The sequence below is a fragment of the Mustelus asterias genome, chromosome 4 (assembly GCF_964213995.1).
Source record: "Mustelus asterias chromosome 4, sMusAst1.hap1.1, whole genome shotgun sequence".
NCBI classification, from domain to species: Eukaryota; Metazoa; Chordata; class Chondrichthyes; order Carcharhiniformes; family Triakidae; genus Mustelus; species Mustelus asterias.
Window position 1 is genome coordinate 104,732,799 of NC_135804.1, and position 21,673 is coordinate 104,754,471.

At 41.8% G+C, this 21,673-nt stretch overlaps 1 protein-coding gene across 8 annotated transcripts in view; it reads left to right on the plus strand.

The window, feature by feature from the left end:
* Positions 1–21,673, plus strand: part of clcn5b (chloride channel, voltage-sensitive 5b) — a 140,289-nt gene that overhangs the window by 97,435 nt on the left and 21,181 nt on the right. For all 8 annotated transcript variants that reach the window (XM_078211514.1, XM_078211519.1, XM_078211516.1 and 5 more), the window contains 4 exons: positions 63–162; positions 6,408–6,595; positions 13,105–13,227; positions 17,583–17,789. In XM_078211514.1, coding sequence (XP_078067640.1) covers positions 63–162; positions 6,408–6,595; positions 13,105–13,227; positions 17,583–17,789 — 618 coding nt within the window. The remainder of the gene's footprint in view (positions 1–62; positions 163–6,407; positions 6,596–13,104; positions 13,228–17,582; positions 17,790–21,673) is intronic.

Genomic DNA, 21,673 nt, shown 5'->3' on the forward strand with positions numbered 1-21,673 from the left:
TTCGTTCAGATGGAAAACTTTAGGAAAGTATTGCCATCTAATTTTGTTGCTTCTCTTTCCAGATCACAAGCAAAAGTAAAGAATCGTTGTGGGCACTCATTAAAGGTTTGAGTGATGCCTTCTCTGGGTGGCTGGTGATGCTACTTGTTGGGCTGATGGCAGGTAAGAAGCAAGACACAATTGTTTTTTGTGACGTACCTTAAATTGTGGGACAAAAGTCTGATATCTTTTAAAGGAGGGGACTGGATTAGATACGTCAGATTAGAAGATCAGGCTGAGAAATCAATTTCAAAGAATTAATAACTGGAATCAGCTTTTTTTAAAATAATTTGTGTCTTTGCTGGTTAGCTGGAGTAATTATCCTCATGATGAAAGGTGGTTGAAGTAATGTCAAGTCCAGCAGTTTACCAATCTAGCTGCAAATTAAGCATTTCCAGCTTGAATTTGGCTGGGGGAAGGGATTTGGAGTCATAGTTGAGCTCTATATCAACCTGTTCTATTGGATATGAGCGATCCAAATGTTTTACCAACAGCTGGATCAGTTTACTTCACTTTATTGCGTAACTTTAACTGCATCTCCCTAGCTATAGCGTTCAGTTGCTCTGGAATAAAGGATGTGAATATTTCACCATTCAGATCTCCTTGCTTGACCCACATCTGGACATTAATAGTTGTTTTTTCCTAGTGTTAGGGAAAATAATTTCTTTATGGGTAGGAGGGAGTTAATTCAAACAGCAATAATGTCTCTTCTCACCATTTGTCTATAAGCAGAAATGTGTTTTGATTTGTTTCTCTCTTTCTAAGCAGTGACATATTCCCCAAATCCTCAGGTTTGGTGCGATACTATTTTCTATTAATAACTCCACACCGAACTTGAGATAGGGTAAACTCAAAAGGTTAGTTTATTTGCACGCATTCAAAACGCAAAAAGGGAGTTCGCAAACCCCCCCCCCCCCCCCCACCCCTCGTATTCAGATAATAAAGCAAGGGATAGAGAAAAGAATGATTTACAGCACAGAGATCACAGAAAATAAATATTGGTTCATATGTGTTCCAGGGTCCAGAATCAAGGTCCAGTGAGGTGTTCCTTCACAGAGGTTGGTGGGCTGAAAACCGATGTTTTGGAATTCAATTTTCCAGTGGTGTGGACTTCACAAAATGAGATAGGCATGCAGAGATAAATCAGTCTTGTAGGCGCTGGTACAGTACTTCCAGCAGAAGCAGGGTAGATGGAGCCAGGTCTTCAAGCTAGGCCAGTGCTCCTTCGGCGTGGCCTTCCGGTCAAATAATAAACAGCAGACTGAGTTGTGTAGTTCACCAAGGCAATATTACTTGTTCCACAAGCTAGAGGCCTATGTCACATGACTCCCTCCATATTTGACAAACGATGTGTATCAGTCGTCTGGATTCTAAAGGGCCTTAACCATTAGGAATTGGAAGGAAGATTGTGGGGCTTTTGTCTTATCAGACAATCCATCTCCTGTCAAGCCTGGATTATTAAATGCAGATGGCCTTTGTATAGCTCTTTCTGAAGTTGGACTGTACAGTCTACAGGACGTCGGTATTGGCTCCTCAAGAGATAATGAAGTGCAAGTTTTACTAAAACTGCCAAATGGCTTCTTTTGTTCAGGGTCCACAGACAGACACAGTTTCAGCCATTTTCAAGGTCTTTGTTCAGTTTTTTAAAAATTAGAAATAGTGATGAGCATATCTATATAGATCTTTCATAAAAATATACAGTGTGAAAGGACTTATTCTCTCACAAATTGTTGTCATTGTTTCTCTGAACACCCTCAAGTTTAATTACCAAGGATAATTATCTTCAGTAAGTTGATGACAAATGGATTCATAGCCTAGGACTTTGATGCAGGACCTCTCCAAATGCCAGATTATTGTCAATGGTGTCACACATTGTAATTCTATGCAAAAGTGAAAATCAGTGAGAAGAGGGTTTTGACAGTTGGAATTCTGTGCAATAGGATTGAATGTGAATCCTATAAGGTAAGTCAGAAGGGGCTCATTTATTGGGATTCCCTGCTTCAAAAATACAAACTTGAACCAGGAATATATTTGACATAAATGCAAAGCTCCCTCAAATATGCTTTGTGCTAAACATTTTGAAGATTATAAATCAGTATGTAGGGTTTTGTGTACTGCTTTTATGCTGCCTATACAATGTTCAGTTTTCTTCTGGATTTTGAATACATTCAAAAGCTTAGAATAGCTCAATGACACTTTGTGCTATGAACTCAGTGTGCCCTTGTTTGTGTCTGCATTTTGAAACATGGCAAATTTCCAATCTCCGCCAGAACTTGGGGGAGGGAGTCAAACAGCTTGGCATTAACACATCAGGGTGGAGGATAGATCAACAGATGGGTTTATCAGGCCTAATCTCCCAGAGTTAACAATGTTACAGCGTGGCATAGGTCTAGGAATAGGTTGGCTGTCTGCTTTGTCTCTCATAGACTATTCAGTGATCCTAGACGGAGTTTACTATATACCCGCTGATCCGAGACCCATTACTTGGAATCACGGAATGTTCCAGCACAGGGACAGGCTATTTGGTCATCAATTCTAAGCCAGTTTTTCTTTTTGCAAGTCCAGTTTCTTTGCAAGACCAAGGATATTTTCTGACCTTATCTACCTGTACTGCCACTCTTTTTAAGAATGCCAGTTCCTCTACTCCAAATAAAAGTCTTACCTTTTAAAGTGTACTTCTTTCCTCTATTTTTAATTCTAGAACGTGTTCACATTATTCTAAACTGAACTGCATCTGCTACCTGTCTGGAAAAGTTGTTAACCTTTTCATATCCATTCATTTGCAATCTTTCACAATTTTCTGTCATTAGCAAATCTTAACACCAGAAAATTTATGTATCAAATAAATACTTGCAGCCCTAACACCGCGTTGAAACAGCACATGTAAGTTACAGATAAGTATTTAGTATATTGGGTAGCGTTTTGGTAGGTAGTTAGTGTTAGTAGCTAGTTTGGTGGTTAGGTGTTCCTTTTTAATGGATAGAATTTGTGTTTTAGTATTGGTTGAACAGTCAGATAGCTGTGAAGTTAAAAAGAAACAAAATAAATTCTATAAGTAAATGTAGACTCAGGTATGTCAACAAAACGAAGGAGATCGTCATTGACTTCAGGAAGCGTAGTGGAGAACATGCCCTTGTCTACGTCAATGGGGACAAAGTAGAAATGGTCGAGAGCTTCAAGTTTTAGGTGTCCAGATCACCAATAACCTGTCCTGGTCCCTCCATGTCAACGCTATCGTTAAAAAAACCCACCAACACTTCTGCTTTCTCAGAAGACTAGGGAAATTTGGCATGTCTGCTACGACTCACCAACTTTTAAAGATGCACCATAGAAAGCATTCTTTCTGGTTGTATCGCAGTTTGGTACGGCTCCTGCTCTGTCCAAGACTGCATGAAACTACAAAGGGTCGTGAACGAAGCCCAGCTCATCACTCAAATCAGCTTCCCACCCATCGATGGTGTCTACAATTTCCGTTGCCTCAAAAAAGCAGCCTGTGTAATTAAGGACCACACGCACGCAGGACATGCTCTCTTCCATCGGGAAAAAGATACTAAAGTCTGAGGACACGTACCAACCAACTCGAGAACAGCATTTTCTCTGCTGCCATCAGACTTTTGAATGCTCCTACCTCGCATTAAGTTGATCTTTCTCTACACTCTAGCTATGACTGAAACACTACATTTTGCACGCTCTCCTTTCCTTCTCCATGAATGGTATGCTTTGTCTGTATAGTATACAAGAAGCAATACTTTTCACTGTATACCAGTACACGTGACAATTAAATCAAATATGGCAGCGCAAATTTTATTGTCGTGACAGCAATGTGTGAAAGGGAACTGATCTGCAGTAGATGTTTCTACCTCCAATCTGTGCAACTCCAAGTCATTGAGTTGGAAACACTCCCAAACATGGATGGGGAGGGGTATCTGGAAAGCTTGTTCCAGACCTTAGTCATATCTCTGAGAGAGGTGCGGGTTCAGAATGGAATTAATGAGACCAAAAATGTAGAGTAAAGGAAATCTAGGTGTGATAGAGAATGAGGATCTACAGAAACTTATCCTATCCAATAAGTACAATAAAATTGCCACCTGAAAATCACCATTGTCACCAAAAATATAATGTACCTATAAGCACTTAAGTGGGCTAAATCAAACCCTGAATCCAGCAAAGATTTAAATATTCCCAGAACTGAATTGTGGAGTGGAAAGGTTTGAAAACAGTTCTTGTGAAAACTAGGATAGGAAAAAACAAGATTCACGGTGGTACTAAAATGCTCGGTGATATGTTTATGATCATTTTCAAATATAAAATTATGCCAAAAATCAGGTTCCCTGCGGCGTTTTCATGCATGTCCATGATAATGGTTGGATAAATTAAGATGGAATTAAATTATGGATCATGGGCAGAATAGGCATCCCAGTGGCTTGTGTAAAGAATGCAACTTATTAGTGTGGGGCATGTTCAGATCCCATTTAACCAATGAGATCAAGAGGTTTCTGCCAGAAATAACACCCATATTGCAGTTACACCATGAAGTCTAACATCTGCACTTCAACCTCTGGATCATGTTTATGCTGAATGGAGTAAGGGGATGGTTGACAGTGGAAAAACCTTCACAGAATGGAAATATGTACACTGCCCTACTTAATGGTAGTTTCAGCATCCTATTGTGGGATGTCATCAGATTGAATTAGATATTCTGCATTTTTTGAATAATTAATGAAGAGGAAGATGATTTGTTATGGAGAGATGATTCTGAAACTGATAGCACCATATCTGATCAGGACTCAGTTTCTCACAACGATAACCAAAGTGACTCTCAGAATTCCATGAACTCTTTGCATGAATGCAAAATGCAATGAATCTGACATATTTCAAAACACTTTCATTGTGACTTAAGGCATCTTTGTACATTTAATTTATTGAATAAACTGTGTCACATTAATACGAGTTATATGTTATTTTTTCACATTTCAAAATGACAACCCACACTGGCGATTCACATTTTATACTGGACGTATTAAGTTGACCCTCGTTTTTGGAATGATTTTTGAAGGTTGACCCTCACAGGAGATTGTTGGCTAAAATTGAAGCTCATGCAATTGAGGGCAAATAATTTGATCTGGTTAAGAGAATGTTTGCTCCTGCTCAGCCAATGTAAGAATTAAGGGCAGATTCATTAATTGTATTAGGATTGAGTGCTATGAGTCCAAATTTGATGACACAATAATAGGTGGCAATGTGAGAAACCTAAAATTACAATAGCTTAATGGGCAAAACTGTGGCAAATAGATTTCAATGTAAGCAAGTGTGAGATCATTTTCTTTGGAGCTAAAATGGATAGATCAAAACACTACCTGCATGGTGAAAACCTCGAAACAGACGGGGGTTCATGTACGTGGATCATTAAAATACTATCCCTACCTGGTCTGGCCTACATGTGACTCCAGAGCACCAGGAATGTGGTTGACTCTCAACTGCCCTCTGAACAAGGGCAACTAGGGATGGGCAATAAATGTTGGCCAGTGACGCCCATGTCCCACGAAAAATATTTTTTAAAAAGATCACAGTTGAGCCTCAGTTGGAGTAGTAACTGCAATTTTGGGAACCTCATTTGTGACCACCTGCTCCTCTAGCATAATTTTCTTATGGTTCCTCTACTTCTTCTGCAGCTTCCGTCAGGGGCCTCAGAGGTTAGCCACCAGGGCCTGATGGTTTTTCCCTCTTGAGTGTCAGAAACATAATAAGTACCATTGAATAAGAGCATCTACTGGTTCCACAATTTGAGTGTACACCTTCTCTATGAAAACTTTGGCAAAGTACTTTGTATTTGTGCAATCCCCTCGCACTCCAAGCTTGCCTCCTTCATCTAATCCTATTTTGATAACTTTCTGACTACTAATGTACCTATAGAAAGTCTTTTTATTGTCCTTTGCTTTCTTTTCCACTTTTTTCTCTTAGCCTCTTTTAATCTTTCCTGTTGTCCTGTGTCCTTTTGTTTCAGCTTTCTTCTCTGTTATCTGCTCTAAGTGCTACATATTGTTTTAATTTAAATTTGATCTTGGTTTGACCATCTTATCCGTAAAACCTTAGCCTTTGTGATAGCTTTTTTATTGGAATGAAAATATCTTTATTTACTTTGTTTGCTTAAATAATTCCAATTGTCTGACCTATTTCTGTTCCTTTTAATCTTGCCCGTTTTATCTCAATATGTTTTATGCAATCAGATATGCTTTTCTTCCAAAACATTTTTAAGCCTGCAAAAGGCTAATTAATGTGTAGGGGAAGATAAAGATTTAACAGCTAAAATAATCGAATGTCCTCTTGCTGACTATTTAAAGTAATCATGCATGCTATCTTTTGTCTAGGTGCAATTGCTGGTTTGATCGATATGGCTTCTCACTGGATGACAGATCTGAAGGAAGGAGTCTGTTTGGTGGGATTCTGGTACAACCATGAACATTGTTGCTGGACGTCCGATGAAACCACTTTCGAACAGCGAGATAAATGTCCACAATGGAAGTCTTGGTCGGAACTATTTCTCGACCAGTCAGAAGTAATTAGATGCCTTTTATTTTCTTGATTATTGGCTGTCCTTAACCTTTCACTTGTCCAAATGTTGTTTCGTCCACCCAGTAAGTTTGAGCATGTTGTATTTGCTTTTGAAATAGCCGATAATTTTCCATAAAGTACTATCCCTAACCAGTATCCACAGAATTCCTTCTAGGCCTTTAGTTGAAAGTTTGCTTTTGATGATTTACCTCCTGCAGCGTGGTGGTTTTTGAGCCTAGACTGTGAAAACCCAGCCGCGGTTTCTATACACACAGTGAATGTTTATGGTGCTGAAAATGAATAGAAAATGAGAACGTTTGGCATATATTCCCTGGAGTTCCACCAAACAATTCCTGTGCTGATGTTAATTATTTCTGAAGCTTATACTTATGTAAATAACAATGATTCTGAAGAATCATTGGAATCAGGGAACTTAAAAGCAGGCCATCTTCATTGCTGCTTTTGTTTGCACCAGAGTACTGCTTTGGCCTGCGTTAGAGTGCTGAAGTTGGAGTTTGGTGTGAGGGAGTTTTAAGGGTTAATTAATTTAAAGGATAATTTCTATCTCAAGTTTAGTCTTTTCTTTAATTTAGCAATTCACTAAAAGTTGCTCTTTAGATTGGGAGAAGCTGAGTTTTATTGCAGTTAGGCCAATCAGAATATGCACCCTGCGGTATGTGGGAAGTCATAGAGATCTGCTAGTGCTTTTGGGCAGTGTTTAAACTGGTGTGTTGGTGGGGTGGAAATTTAAGGGAATCTCAGAGTAGTAAGTTAATAGGATGCATTAGAGTAAGGGAAAAAGTATTGATGTCTAAATCAGGGTTATACTGCATGTATGTGAACCTTGGAGTACCTTTGAGATTGCTGAGTTGCAGGCACAGGTTGCCATGTGGAATTATGATGTTCTGGTGATAGTGGAGACCTGGCTCAAAGAAGGGTAGGACTAGGTGCTAAATATTCCTGAGTACATGGTAGGAAATCAAGAAAAGGAGGTGGGTAGAATAATTTATGAATGAGAGCATTGCAGTGCTGGAGAAAGAGGATGTCCCAGTGGGTTCAAGGAATGAATCAATTTTGCTGAAGCTAAATATAGAAACTAGAAGCAGGAGTAGGCCATTCAGCTCTTCAATCTTGGTCCACCATTCAGTATGATCATAGCTGATCCCTTATCTCACTGCCACATTCCTGCCTTTTCCCCATACCCATTGATGCCATTGAAATCTAAAAAAAATCTTTCTTGAATGCTTTGTGACTTGACCTCCAAAGCCTTCTGTGGTAGAGAATTCCACAGAGTCACTACCCTTTGATTGAAGAAAACTTTCATCATATTGGTCCTAAATGGTCTAACCTATATCCTGAGACTGTGTTCCCTGGTTCTATGTTCCCCATCCAGGAAAAACATTCTCCCTGCATCTAGCCTTTCCAGCCCTGTTAGAATTTTATATGTTTCATGGAACAGAAAAGGTACAATCACATTTTCCGGTGTGGCCTATAGACCACCAACTAGTCAGAAGGATGTAGAGGAACAAATGTGCAGGGAAATTACTGAGAGGTGCAGCAGAGTAGTTATAATGGAGGACTTAAATGACCAGAATACAGACTTGCTTGGTGGTATTGTGAGGACAGAGATTGGCAAGCGTTCCTAGATTATGTTCAGGAGAATTTTCTGCAGCAGTATGTATTCAGTCCAACAAACCCAGTAGTTTGTATTAGGATCCTTGCTTTTCCTGATTTATATGAGTGATCTAAACTTTGGTGTACAGAGGACAATTTCAAAGTTGGTGCATGATACAAAATTTGGATGTGGAGATGCCGGCGTTGGACTGGGGTAAGCACAGTAAGAAGTCTCACAACACCAGGTTAAAATCCAACAAGTTTATTTGGCAGCACAAGCTTTTGGAGTTTCGCTCCTTCATCAGGTGAGTGAGGACTTGTGTTCACAAACAGGGCATATGCAGACACAAACTCAATTTACAAAATAATGGTTGGAATGTGAGTCTTAACAGGTAATCAAGTCTTAAAAGGTACAGACAATGTAAGTGTAGAGAGGGCCAAACATAAGTTAAAGAGGTGTGTATTGTCTCCAGCCAGGACAGTTGGCGGGATTTGGCAAGTTGTGGGGGTTACAGATAGTGTGACATGAACCCAAGATCCCAGTTGAGGCTGTTTTCATGTGTGCGGAACATGGCTATCAGTTTCTGCTCAGCGATTCTGCGTTGTTGTGTGTCGTGAAGGCTGCCTTGGAGAATGCTTACCCGAGGATCAGAGGCTGAATGCCCATGACTGCTAAAGTGTTCATCCGTTGTCGTAGCGTCTGCATGGTCTCCCCAATGAACCATGCCACGGGACATCCTTTCCTGCAGCGTATCAGGTAGACAACGTTGGCCGAGTCGCAAGAATATGTACCATGTACCTGGTGGATGGTGTTCTCACGTCAGATGATGGCATCTGTGTCGATGATCCAGCAGGTCTTGCAGAGGTTGCCGTGGCAGGGTTGTGTGGTGTCGTGGTCACTGTTCTCCTGAAGGCTGGGTAGTTTGCTGCGGACAATGGTCTGTTTGAGGTTGCGTGGTTGTTTGAAGGCAAGAAGTGGGGTTGTGGGGATGGCCTTGGTGAGACGTTTGTCTTCATCGATGACATGTTGAAGGCTCCGGAGAAGATGTTGTAGCTTCACCGCTCCGGGAAAGTACTGGATGATGAAGGTTACTCTGTCTGCCGTGTCCCATGTTTGCCTTCTGAGGAGGTCAGTGCAGTTTTTCGCTGTGGCACGTCGGAACTGTCAATCGATGAGTCGAGCACCATATCCTGTTCTTATGAGGGCATTTTTCAGCGTCTGTAGGTGTCTGTTGCAATTCTCCTCATGTGAGCAGACCCTGTGTATATGGAGGGCTTGCCCATAGGGGATGGCTTCTTTAACGTGTTTATGGTGGAAGCTGGAGAAGTGGGGCATCATGAGGTTTTCCGTGGGCTTGCGGTACAGTGAAGTGCTGAGGTGACCGTCCTTGAGGGCCCAAGAATGCAACAGATTCCGGAGAGTAGTTCATGGTGAGTCTGACGCTGGGATGGAACTTGTTGATGTCATTATATTGGTGTTTCAATGATTGTTCGCCATGAGTCCAAAAGAAGAAAATGTCATTGATGTATCCAGTGAATAACGTCGGTTGAAGGTCTTGTGCAGTGAAGAGGTCTTCTTCGAACCTGTGCATAAAGATGTTGGCAGTTCCGACGTGCCACAGCGTAAACCGCACTGACCTCCTCAGAAGACAAGCACGGGACACGGCGGACAGAGTACCCTTCATTGTCCAGCACTTCCCCGGAAGGGAGAAGCTACGACACCTCCTCCGGAGCCTTCAACATGTCATTGATGAAGACTAACATCTCGCCAAGGCCATCCCCACATCCCCACTTCTTGCCCTCAAACAACCGCACAACCTCATTGGACCACTGTCCACAGCAAACTACCCAGCCTTCAGGAGAACAGTGACCACGACACCACACAACCCTGCCACAGCAACCTCTGCAAGACATGCCAGATCATCGACACAGATGCCATCATCTCACGTGAGAACACCATCCACCAGATACACGGTACATACTCCTGCGACTCGGCCAACGTTGTCTACCAGATACGCTGCAGGAAAGGATGTCCCGAGGCATGGCACATCGGGGAGACCATACAGATGCTACGACAACGGATGAATGAACACCGCTCGACAATCACCAGGCAGGAGTGTTCCCTTCCAGTTGGGGAATACTTCAGCAGTCACGGGCATTCAGTCTCTGATCTTTGGGTAAGCATTCTCCAAGGCGGCCTTCACGACACACGACAATGCAGAATCGCTGAGCAGAGACTGATAGCCAAATTCCGCACACGAGGACAGCCTCAACCGGGATCTTGAGTTCATGTCACACTATTTGTAACCCCCACGACTTGCCTGGGCTTGCAAAATCTCACCAACTGTCCTGGCTGGAGACAATACACACCGCTTTAACTTGTGCTTGGCCCTCTCTCCACTCACATTGTCTGTATCTTTAAGACTTGATTACCTGTAAAGACTCGCATTCCAACCATTATCTTGTAAATTGAGTTTGGGTCTGTATATGCTCTGTTTGTGAACAAAAGTCGTCACTCACCTGATGAAGGAGCAAGACTCCAAAAGCTTCTGCTGCCAAATAAACCTGTTGGACTTTTTAGCCTGGTGTGAGACTTCTTACAAAATTTGGAACCATTGTAAACTGTAAAATTACTTTTTTTTAATGCATTCGTGGGACGTGGGCACGCTGGTTGGGCCAGCATTTATTGCCCATTCCCTAGTTGCCCGAGAGCAGTTGAGAATCAACCACATTGCTGTGGCTCTGGTGTCACATGTAGGCCAGACTACGTAAGGACAGCAGATTTCCTTCCCTAAAGGACATTAGTGAACCAGCTGGGTTTTTCCGACAATCGACAATAGCTTCAAGGTCATCAGTAGATTCTTAATTCCAGATATTTTTTATTGAATTCAACGGCACGGTAGCACAGTGGTTAGCACTGCTGCTTCACAGCTCCAGGGACCGGGGTTCGATTCCCGGCTCGGGGCACTGTCTGTGCGGAGTTTGCACATTCTCCTCGTGTCTGCGTGGGTTTCCTCCGGGTGCTCTGGTTTCCTCCCACAGTCCAAAGATTTGCGGGTTAGGTTGTTTGGCCGCCATACTAAAATTGCCCCTTAGTGTCCTGAGATGCGTAGGTTAGAGGAATTAGCGGGTAAAATATGTAGGGATGTGGGGTTAGGGCCTGGGTGGGATTGTGGTCGGTGCAGACTCGATGGGCCGAATGGCCTCTTTCTGCACTGTAGGGTTCTATGATTCTATGAAATTTCACCATCTGCCCTGGCAGGATTCGAATCCAGGTCCCCAGAACGTTAGCTGAATTTCTGGATTAATATTCTAGCGATAATACCACTAGGCCGTCACCTCTCATTGACATAGACAAATTGGTGGAGTTGGCAGATAGGTGATAGATAAAGTTCAATGTGGAGAAATGTGAGGTGATGCATTTTGGTAGGAAGAATATGGACTGACAATAAAAGATAAGGGATACAATTTTAAAAGGTGTATGAGCAGTGGAACCTGAGTGTATATGTGCAGAAGTTATTAAAGGTGGCAGGACAGGTGGAGAGAGTGATTAATAAAGCAGATAGCATCTTGGGCTTTATTAATAGGAGCATAGAACACAAGAGCATGGTGGTTATGCTGAACTTATATAAGACACTAGTTAGACCTCGGGTGGAATATTGTGTACAGTTCCAGGTGCAACACTACAGGAAGATTGTGAATGCATTGAAGAGAGTGCAGAAGAATGGTTCCAGGGATGAGAGAATTCAGTTATGGGGATAGATTGGAGTAGCTGGGACTGTTCTTCTTGGAGAGAAGAAAGCAAATTGGAGATTTGATAGAGAAATTCAAAATCATGAGGGACCTAAGCAGACTGGATAGGGAGGAATTGTTCCCATTTTAAGAGACTTTTGGATAAGTTCATGGAAGTTAGTTAGATAGAGGGTTATAGGTAAGCTAGTAGGTAGGGACATGTTCGGCACAACTTGTGGGCCGAAGGGCCTGTTTGTGCTGCAGCTTTTCTATGTTCTATGTTCTAACAAGGGGGCACAGATTTAAAGTGATTTGCAAAAGAAGCATATGCGATGAGAAATCCTGAGTGGTTGGGGTCTGGAATGCACTACCTGCAAGTGTGGTGGAGGCATGTTCAGATGAAGCATTCAAGAGGGCATTAGGTGATTATCTGAATAGAAACAATATGCGGGGTTGTGGAGAAAATGAGGAGAATGACACTCAAATCATAATCATCTGGAGAATTAGTGCAGACATGATGGGCCAAATGGTCGTCTTCTGCACCATAACACTCCTGTGATTCTGAATATGGCTGAGGCTCTTCCTCAAAATATTTAAATGCCTATCAGGCTCTGGTGGCTATGATCAAATAGAACTTATTTTCAAGATGAGTAGCATCAGAGACCTAAAACAACACTTCTGTTTAAAATAGACGAATTACAACACGCAGTTCTGTAATTGCAGACTGGGTAATTTATTTTGGGCGTTTAATAAAATAGTCACTGACTTGACCAAGGAGACACCACACAGCCTTCATGAATCTGCTTGACCATTTAATGTTATGAGTTGTGTTTATTGGATTTCAATAACCAAAAATGTTTCAAAAGTGTATTTCTTGCATTGACTTTATGCTGTTACAAAAAAGGTTTGCCTTAAGTTTTAAATTAAGCAAGTGAATGTGAATGCAGAGTGCTTAGGTTGTCTACTTTTTAAAAAATCCTTGTGTATAGTACAACAAATAGAATAGAATGATTCGCTATTATTATATGTTAATATGTTCTGGAAATATGTATCTTCCCACATGTTCTGTCTGAATTAAATCATTAATAACTTTTCTTTACTCGTGATGACCTATCTCTCTCATGTGTGAAATATATTCTAATACTTATGTTGTGCTGACTGTTCTAGGGAGCTGGTGCGTACATATTGAATTATTTCATATATGTTAGCTGGGCCCTGGCTTTTGCTTTCCTGGCTGTGTCTTTGGTACGAGTATTTGCACCTTATGCCTGTGGATCTGGAATTCCAGAGGTAAGGCTGAAAAGTTTATTCTTGGGTACAAGGTTGCAACTAATAAATGTATTTAGAATTATTCTGTAGTTTGTCGCCCCCTAGTGATTCTGTACTCTTAACCAAAGACAGTGTTCTCAGGATTTAAATTGGCAAGTGTTTCTTGTGTTCAGCTTTATTTGATTAGTTGTTTTTACTCTTTAAAAAGAAAAAATTTCAGGGAATTTGAGGTGTTTTATAAAACAGCTGAAAATTGGGGAAAATTACTTGGGTATAAGATCATTAGTGCTGATGCTCACCCCAAAATACTTATCCCATAGCCTGTGGCTATGAAAATCATTCTCAAAGCACCGCTAAGCTTATCTTTGATCTCCTGAAGACAGGCATCATTGACATAGCATGCAGCAGCGTCACCTACATGCGCTGAAGCATATAGAAAGATGTGACACGGGGATACCAAAACTGGGCAAGAAAGTTCTGGCGATGCCAGATGGAGATGGAGCAAGGGCTGAAAAGTGGGCAAACTCCATGCCATGCCCTCTGCCATGTTGGAGTTGGATTCCTCCATGCATCTTGACTTTGCCAGCAGACTGTCTGACAGGCCAGCCAATGCAGCCAGCATCTCCGTTTACAAGACAATTCAGTTTTGTTGTACATACCACCTTACCTCATCCGTGTCCTCTGCAGAACAGATTTAAAACCAGATTTTTGTTTAAGCAGTGAAGCTGCCTGGCTTTCTTGGCAAACCACACTTTGACCCATTCCATTTATTCAGCCTTCAGTTTAGGAGCATTTCCTCTGCCCCAAGATAAGTCTCATGTCCATCAAAGTGAGACAAAATAACAAAAAACAATTTTTGCCGTGAGGCAAGAAAATCTATCCTGGGTGCATTAGCTGTCCTGTTTCTGCCATCCTACACTCTGAAATATCCTTTGCCTTTGGCCTGCTTGCAGCTCACTCATGCCATATGCTGATCCCAACTCTATGCCATTGTCTGAGCTGTTGGCTACAACTGTCAAAACAAGTGACCTGTCCTCTTCATCAGTGTTGTGTAGTTGCGCCTTCTATCTCTCTTCGTTGGCTTTGGAAGTAGAGAATGGGAATAAAGTAGGAATATCCTCATCCTCGACAAGCCGGATGGTCCAGGCCCCTTGCATCAGGACATCAGGATGCGGAGATTCATCTCTGTTGGTTCAGGAGATACAGGCATCCTTATCCCCCGCCACCTCTGCTCTACTCCCTTCAATTGTGTTCCATCTTGTTCTGCAAGAGAAAGACAGTATGACAGTGGTTGTGTACTACAGTATTTAGGTGATGTCCCTGCCCTAGCTGAGGGTCTGATGTGTCAGCTGTAGAAATGAGTGCATATGCAAAAATGGTACAGGTGCAGTTACTCATTGTAAACACAAATACTGGCACATGTATGAACAACGTGCATAAATAGTTAAAAGAAGGCAATTTGCCTAGCATTAGAGGAAGAACTATATAGGCCAGTAATGGGAGTTAATAACTATGAGCAAGCTTGGGTTAAGTTCAGATGCAGCCAAACCTAAAGTAGATGTGATTAAGATACAGCTTCTAGTTAGTGTTTGAGTAATGCCAGCAGCAAATATAGTGGTCAGTTCCCAGCAACATTTCTTCTCTGGGTGAGTCTTGGTGCATTAAACCTGATGTCAGTGATTCTCCTTTAAAGGGTTTCTTCAAGAACGGGCTACATGCATGTGGACTGCATAATATATATTCATTTGTGAGGTCAACATAATGTATCTGCTGACTCAAGCCCACGTATTAGCCAGCTGAAAGCAACATACAGGGCCTCAGACACCTCAACCCTTCAAACTGAAAAATTCAATAAACAACAATGGATAGAATTTTAGTAATGATGACCAAAGCAAAAATACTCTTCAGTAGATGCCTCTGATCTTCCCAAGGTAATCTCCAAAAATCAGAGTTTAATTTAGCTGCTTCTGGTGATTCTTTTGTGACTGCATTCTTTGTGAGGTTGCTCAGGCTATGACCTCCCAAACACTGGTCACCCACTCAAATTGTTTAACAATTACTGACATTCTGTCATCTGCTGTGGGATATTAAGACCCAACGCTATCCAGTCTTCCCACTGCTTCTTGGCAGCCTGTCCTAAAGGTTTATTGGCCCCTATATTCTTAACTGTCAGACTTTGCAATTATATACTTGTCGTTGGACTTGCATAAGTCCAAGAGAATTCTGGGATATAGGACCATTTTCTTGTATTGACACCGAAAAGAGTTGAAGGATATTGATAACAGGTTTCCAATACAGTCTTTCTTGCTTTTGGTGCTGAGTAAGTTTTCATGTTAAGTTTCTACTTTTAAAAAATCTGTATTACTTGTACCTGATGTTACTACTGATATAGACTATAATTTTTCTGAATTATGAATATGTTTCCAATGTACAAAACTTCAATCCAATCTCATCTTGTGTTTCCAATGTTTTAAAACCTGAAGCCCTCCATGGTGCTGTTGTACCTGCTAATTCTCAGATACTTCCGACCAGTTTACTTACTCAAAGTTTTACCCCGGTGCCCTTATTTGTAAGACGGACAAAGGACAAACACAAGTAAAGGCTCAATAAGCTTATTAATAATAATACTATTAACCTTAAATTACCCACATAAAACAAGAGGATACCCCAGATTCAAGAATACTTCCCGCAAAGATGATTTGGTTAAACTGCAGGCCCGATTCTCTGAGTCCCTCTGGTCCGTCGTCACGAAAGCGAGTCTCGATGGCAGCTTCTTCCTTCCTCCCTTCTCTGGTCAGTCTTCCGCATGGTCACGGTCACCTCCCTCGTCCAGTCTTCGCTGCTGGTGTGTCTGAGATGTGTACCTTTATCCCCCTCTTCCCCGTCTTTCCAGAAACTTCTCTGGCTTCCGGCCAATGAAGTCTCGGGAGGGGGTCCCAATACGCAGTGGGTTTCTTGATGTCTGCCTGACAGGACACTGGGACCCGCCCCCAGGTGTCCATCTCCATGGTGTTGCTTACCTTATCTGGCAACAGGTTACATGTATCTGTAGGAACTCTAGGTGACAGAAAGTCTGGCCCGATCTGGGCTTCTAACAATAGGCCGGTGCATTTCAAAGGGGTGCAATGATCTCCTGCTGGGTCTCAGTAGAGTGCAAGATCTTTGATGGGTGATTGATGGAACAGACCCGGACATGTTTCTGTGTCTTTGTATATTTGGCTTTAGTCAAGTCTGGACTGACACGTTTGTGTCTTTGTATATTTGACCTTAGTCAAGTCGAGGTTTGACTGTGTTTGATTTTAATATGCCCAATTCTTTAATTTAGGATATCAAATTTAATCGGCCTTAAAACTAGGCCCTGATTATATTACCACAGGTCACTTGCAAAATTTTAAAATTGAAGTTGGACACCGATTTTTTTTTTGGAACCAGATTTAGAAACTCATTTTGTGAGGCGGCACGGTAGCACAGTGGTTAGCACTGCTGCTTCACAGCTCCAGGGTCCCGGGTTCGATTCCCGGCTCGGGTCACTGTCTGTGTGGAGTTTGCACATTCTCCTTGTGTCTGCGTGGGTTTCCTCCAGGTGCTCCGGTTTCCTCCCACAGTCCAAAGATGTGCGGGTTAGGTTGATTGGCCAGGTTAAAAATTGCCCCTTAGTGTCCTGGGATGTGTAGGTTAGAGGAATTAGCGGGTAAATATGTGGGGGTAGGGCCTGGGTGGGATTGTGGTCAGTGCAAACTCGATGGGCCGAATGGCCTCCTTCTGCACTGTAGGGTTTCTATGATTTCTATGATTTCTAATTGACTATAGGTAACCTTAATAACCAAAAGAGTTTCTTTCCATGTGTTATTTGAGGAGGTGGCAGCTAGCACTATGCAACCACTGGTTGCCTGGTAGTCCCAAAGAGGCCTGATCCATTTTGAGGTCCAGGCTTCAGTATTGGACTACTCTTTGACTGATGGTCAGACAATGGGAGCAGTGCGTGCAGCATCGACCCACTGAGTATTGTCCTAAAATGCCAATTAGTCTCCTATATATTATAGGACTTCAATTTGCATATTAAAATAACCACAGACCGACTCAAGTGGACAATTCAGCCGCTGAATGGTAGACCTTAGGGCCAAGAAGGACAGCCAAATCGGAGCAGGGCAGTTAGTCATTTCAAACAATTTTGGGGTGCTACTGAGCCACTTGTACTAGGTTAGAGGTCTCAAAGTCCAACCCATTATCTCCCAATTCAGTTGAATTGTGAGCCTTTAATTTAGTGACTACTGATAAGGTTGTACTGCAGACAAATTGTGTCCTTAAACTTTTCACTCGTTTTTGAATTTTAAGTACTTAAGGATGTTTACAATTATTTTGTCATTTACTTTCAGATTAAAACCATATTAAGTGGTTTTATCATTAGGGGCTATCTAGGAAAGTGGACGCTGATCATTAAGACCGTCACCCTGGTTTTGGCTGTGTCTTCAGGCCTCAGTCTCGGAAAAGAAGGCCCTCTAGTACATGTGGCCTGCTGCTGTGGCAATATTGTTTGTCATCTGTGTACAAAATACAGGAAAAATGAAGCCAAAAGGAGAGAGGTAAGTGGATATCGAAGTGTAATTTGGAACAATTGCACCAAGTTGAAGCATTCATCCCCGGCAGCTTAACACCGAGCAGCTAATGGTGTGGCAAAGTTAGAGAAAAATGTTCAAAAAATGAGTCGCAGGAAAGTAAAGTTCAAAGGAAATGGTAGGGCTGAAGCAGATTTTAGAGAGAAGAGTTTTGAAGTTGAAGATGAGAATTTTACATTGGGGGACTGGGAACCAATGTAATTTAATGATAGCAAGAGTAGTGCCTGAATGGGAGGTGCTGCTGGGTAGGATATGGACAACATAGTTTTGATTCAGCTGAAGAATTTGGAGGGTGAAGAATAGAGGAAAGACAGGTGAGTGCTTGAAAAGTAAATTCTGGAGATTATAAAGGCATGTTAACAGACTAGATGCAAGTTCATGTCCATACTTGTGGCTCTTTCTGGCCAAAAAAAACACTGGAAAAGAGTGAAGACCAGCTGGCAAATTTGTGTTACTTTCATCAAAAATTGTGTTAAAAGGTATGCGCTATTATGCAATAATGACTCCTGATACTTGAGTAATTATTAGTGTAATATTAGTTGGCGAGGGGCGATGTATTGGGGGTGGGGAGCATGTTTCCGAATTCATGTTGCAAACCTGCTCTACTCAGGCAGATATTCATTTCCTTGGACCTTTTGGTACATTAAGTGTTAACAGTCCTGCTGAATTTGGCCATTTGGCTGTTCAATGTGGGTTTGGCCCCAGTATAGAACTGGCAAATTTTGAGCAATAAATTGGTATTTTCATTCAAGCCACAAGGATAATTTGTGTGTGTGTTTGGTTGGGGGGGGGGGGGGTACTTATTTTGAAGTTAGGCTGGAAAGGAAATAATTTAGACACATTGTTGTCATGGAGTCAAAAGGATTTTCTTGCTTTTGCTGTACTAGACCAAGGAATGCGTGATGCTGCTGCTTGTTGAGAAATATACGTATAATCAATCTGCCAGTATTAATATCACTCGCCTTAATGAGCACAAATGTACTAAAAATATTTCGGGCACAGAAATAGCAAAAAGAAATACAACAATAGAGGTAAGGATTGGAAGGAAACATAATAACAACGGAGTAAGTGCTACACAACACCACTGCCCTATTTTGTGCACAGAGGAAGAGTTATGAATGTGGCTCAAAGTGCAAAAATGAGCATGTAAAAAGAATGATAATTGAGCTCCATGGGAGCTAACACTGATGAAAAATGTATGTAGGATTGAACTTGGCAGAAGTTAATATAATCCTTATTCTTGAGGGCAGGAGAGAGACAATGATGGAGAAATTAGACCAGATTGTGGCCAGATGTGGAGTATCATGTATGACTTATTTATATTACACAATACAGTTACCAAAGGACTTTAGAACAAGGCACTGGGATAATTTATGTCTGCATTGAAGTTAACTGATCTGTCTTTCAAAGCTTTTTATTTCTTACTGATTCCCTGAGGGCTCCCTTGACATCACTTTGAACAAAATTTTCAATATCTGTAATTAATCTAAGAAAAATACCACTCTGAACTGGGTCAGTTTGAGAAATGTGGATGAAGTGCTGACTTGTTCAATATTCCATTCAATTGCATGGTGTATAATGAAGGTGAAAACCCAAGAAAGTGCCATTGGAACGAAAATCCCTTCGCTCTGTATGGTCAGATCCAGGACAAAGCTGTATAATTCTCAAAAGGGACACACCTTAGCATTTACCATTGTGTAGTAGCTGTCTTGCAATTGGCGAGTAATATTCTACAGTATACAGACATGCAATACATAAAATAGAAAATAGCTCATTTATTGGATGATGCATTAAATTTATGAATTTAGGACTGATAGAATCAGACAGAAGGAACCAACAATTAATCTAATTCCCATGTTCTTTCCCAATAGCCTGGCAATGTTTTTCTGTTTAAGTCGTGATCCAATTTCCTTATGAAAGGTATTATTGAATTTGCTTTAACCATTCTTTACTTTTTCAGACAACACATTCCAGATCATTATACCTCACTGCATATATTAAAATTCTCCCCATCACTTTCATGACTTTTTTGCTGATTATTTTTAATTTATGTGCTCCGGTTACTGACCCTTCTGCTAGTGAAAGCAGTTTCTCCCTATCTTCCCTCTCGAAGTGCCTCATAATTTTGAAACTTTATATTTGTATTGATTTTCTTTGCTCTAAGGAGAACAAGCCTAGTTTCCCTAGTCTCTTCAGATAACTGAATCCCACCGCCCCCCCCCCCCCCCCCCCCGACATCTGCTTATCCCTTGTGCTCTAATAAGTCTCTCTTGCATCCTCTCGTAAGCCTTGACGTTCCTTAAAATGTATTGCCCAGAATTGAACACAGCACTTTCGCTGAGGTCTAACCAGAGATTTATAACGATTAACTTTGCTTTTGTACTGTGTGTCTCAATTTATAAAGCCCAGGATTACATGTACTTTTGGAACAGTTTTGTCAATTTGCCCTGACACCTTCAAAGATTTATTCATGTGAACCCTCTGGTCCCCTATTCTTGTACCCCTATTACAATTGTATTATTTAGTTAATCCAAAATGCATCGTCTCATGGTTGAATTTTTGGGCCCCATCGGCATTGGGAATGGAGACAGATGGGGGTCTTAAATTTCAAAACCAGTTGGCATGCAGGCTTCCTAACTCCATGCTTAAAGGCAGCCATTTTGGAGGCCTGAAAATAATCTCCTTCCCCCCCCGCCCCCTCAACCCTGGGAATTAGGCTTATTAAGAGCCCTATTTGAGAACATGTCCCAGTGTGACAAGGGGCAGATCAACTCCTGGAATGGGTGCTCCAGGCTGTCCTAAACCCTTTCTGCCTGGGTAGGAGTATAGCCAAACACTGTCCTGGCCAGAGCATCCACCAACTGCCCTACCCCAAACTCCAGTTGTGGCCTGGCTATTTTTTGCAATTTTTAATTAAAAGTTTTTTAAAAGTGGCTGAGGGAACACGTTCATGTTAAAACATCTTCCTAGTTACTTAACTTGCAGCTGGGTGTTTTCCTGAAGCTGGAACATCTCTCTTGACCTTCCAACTTCGAGAGCCAGTCCACTGCTCTTAACTGAACAGGGGACCTGTTTCCATGCCAGTTAAGGGCTCACCTCATTCAAACCATGATTTTAATCTGTTTTCAAGACCTGAGAACAGCTCCAACTCATGGTTCCCGCATCTGTGGGGAAAATCCAGCCCATTTCACATCTGTGATGTCCTCCACAATCTGTCCTCCTCAGTGTTTATTACATTTTCAAGCTTTTGGCAAAGTTTGGAATTATGCACTCCTTATCCAAGATAGGTCATTGAAATATATTGAATATATTGAAATATATTGAATATATTCCGGTCTCTCTCCTCTCTCGCACGCACACACACGGAGGTGTCGGCTCTGCTCTGTCTCTCACACACACACACTCTCCTTTCACACTCTCCCTCACACACGTTGCGGCTCTTGTTTCTCTCTCACACACATTCACAGTTTGTGTGTGTGTGTGTGTTAAGAGGAGAGTGTGGCGTGTGAGGGATAGTGTGGAGCGCTGTGTTTGTGTGTGAGAGAGAGGAGTCTGTGTGTGAGCCTGTATGTGTGAGCGAAACAAGATGTGTCTGTGTGCGTGAGAGAGAGAGAGGAATGTGGGTCTGTGACATAACGTTTCAATGTTTGTTGTGTGTGTGTAAATGCAAGACAGAGAGACGAGTTAGTGTGTGTGTGTAAGAAAGATGTAAAACATGCTACCGTGCAAAGGGACCTGTGGGTCCTTGTGCATGAGACGCAAAAGCCCAGTCTGCAGGTACAACAGGTGATCAAGAAGGCAAATGGGATGTTGGCCTATATTGCGAAGGGGATAGAATATAAAAGCAGGGA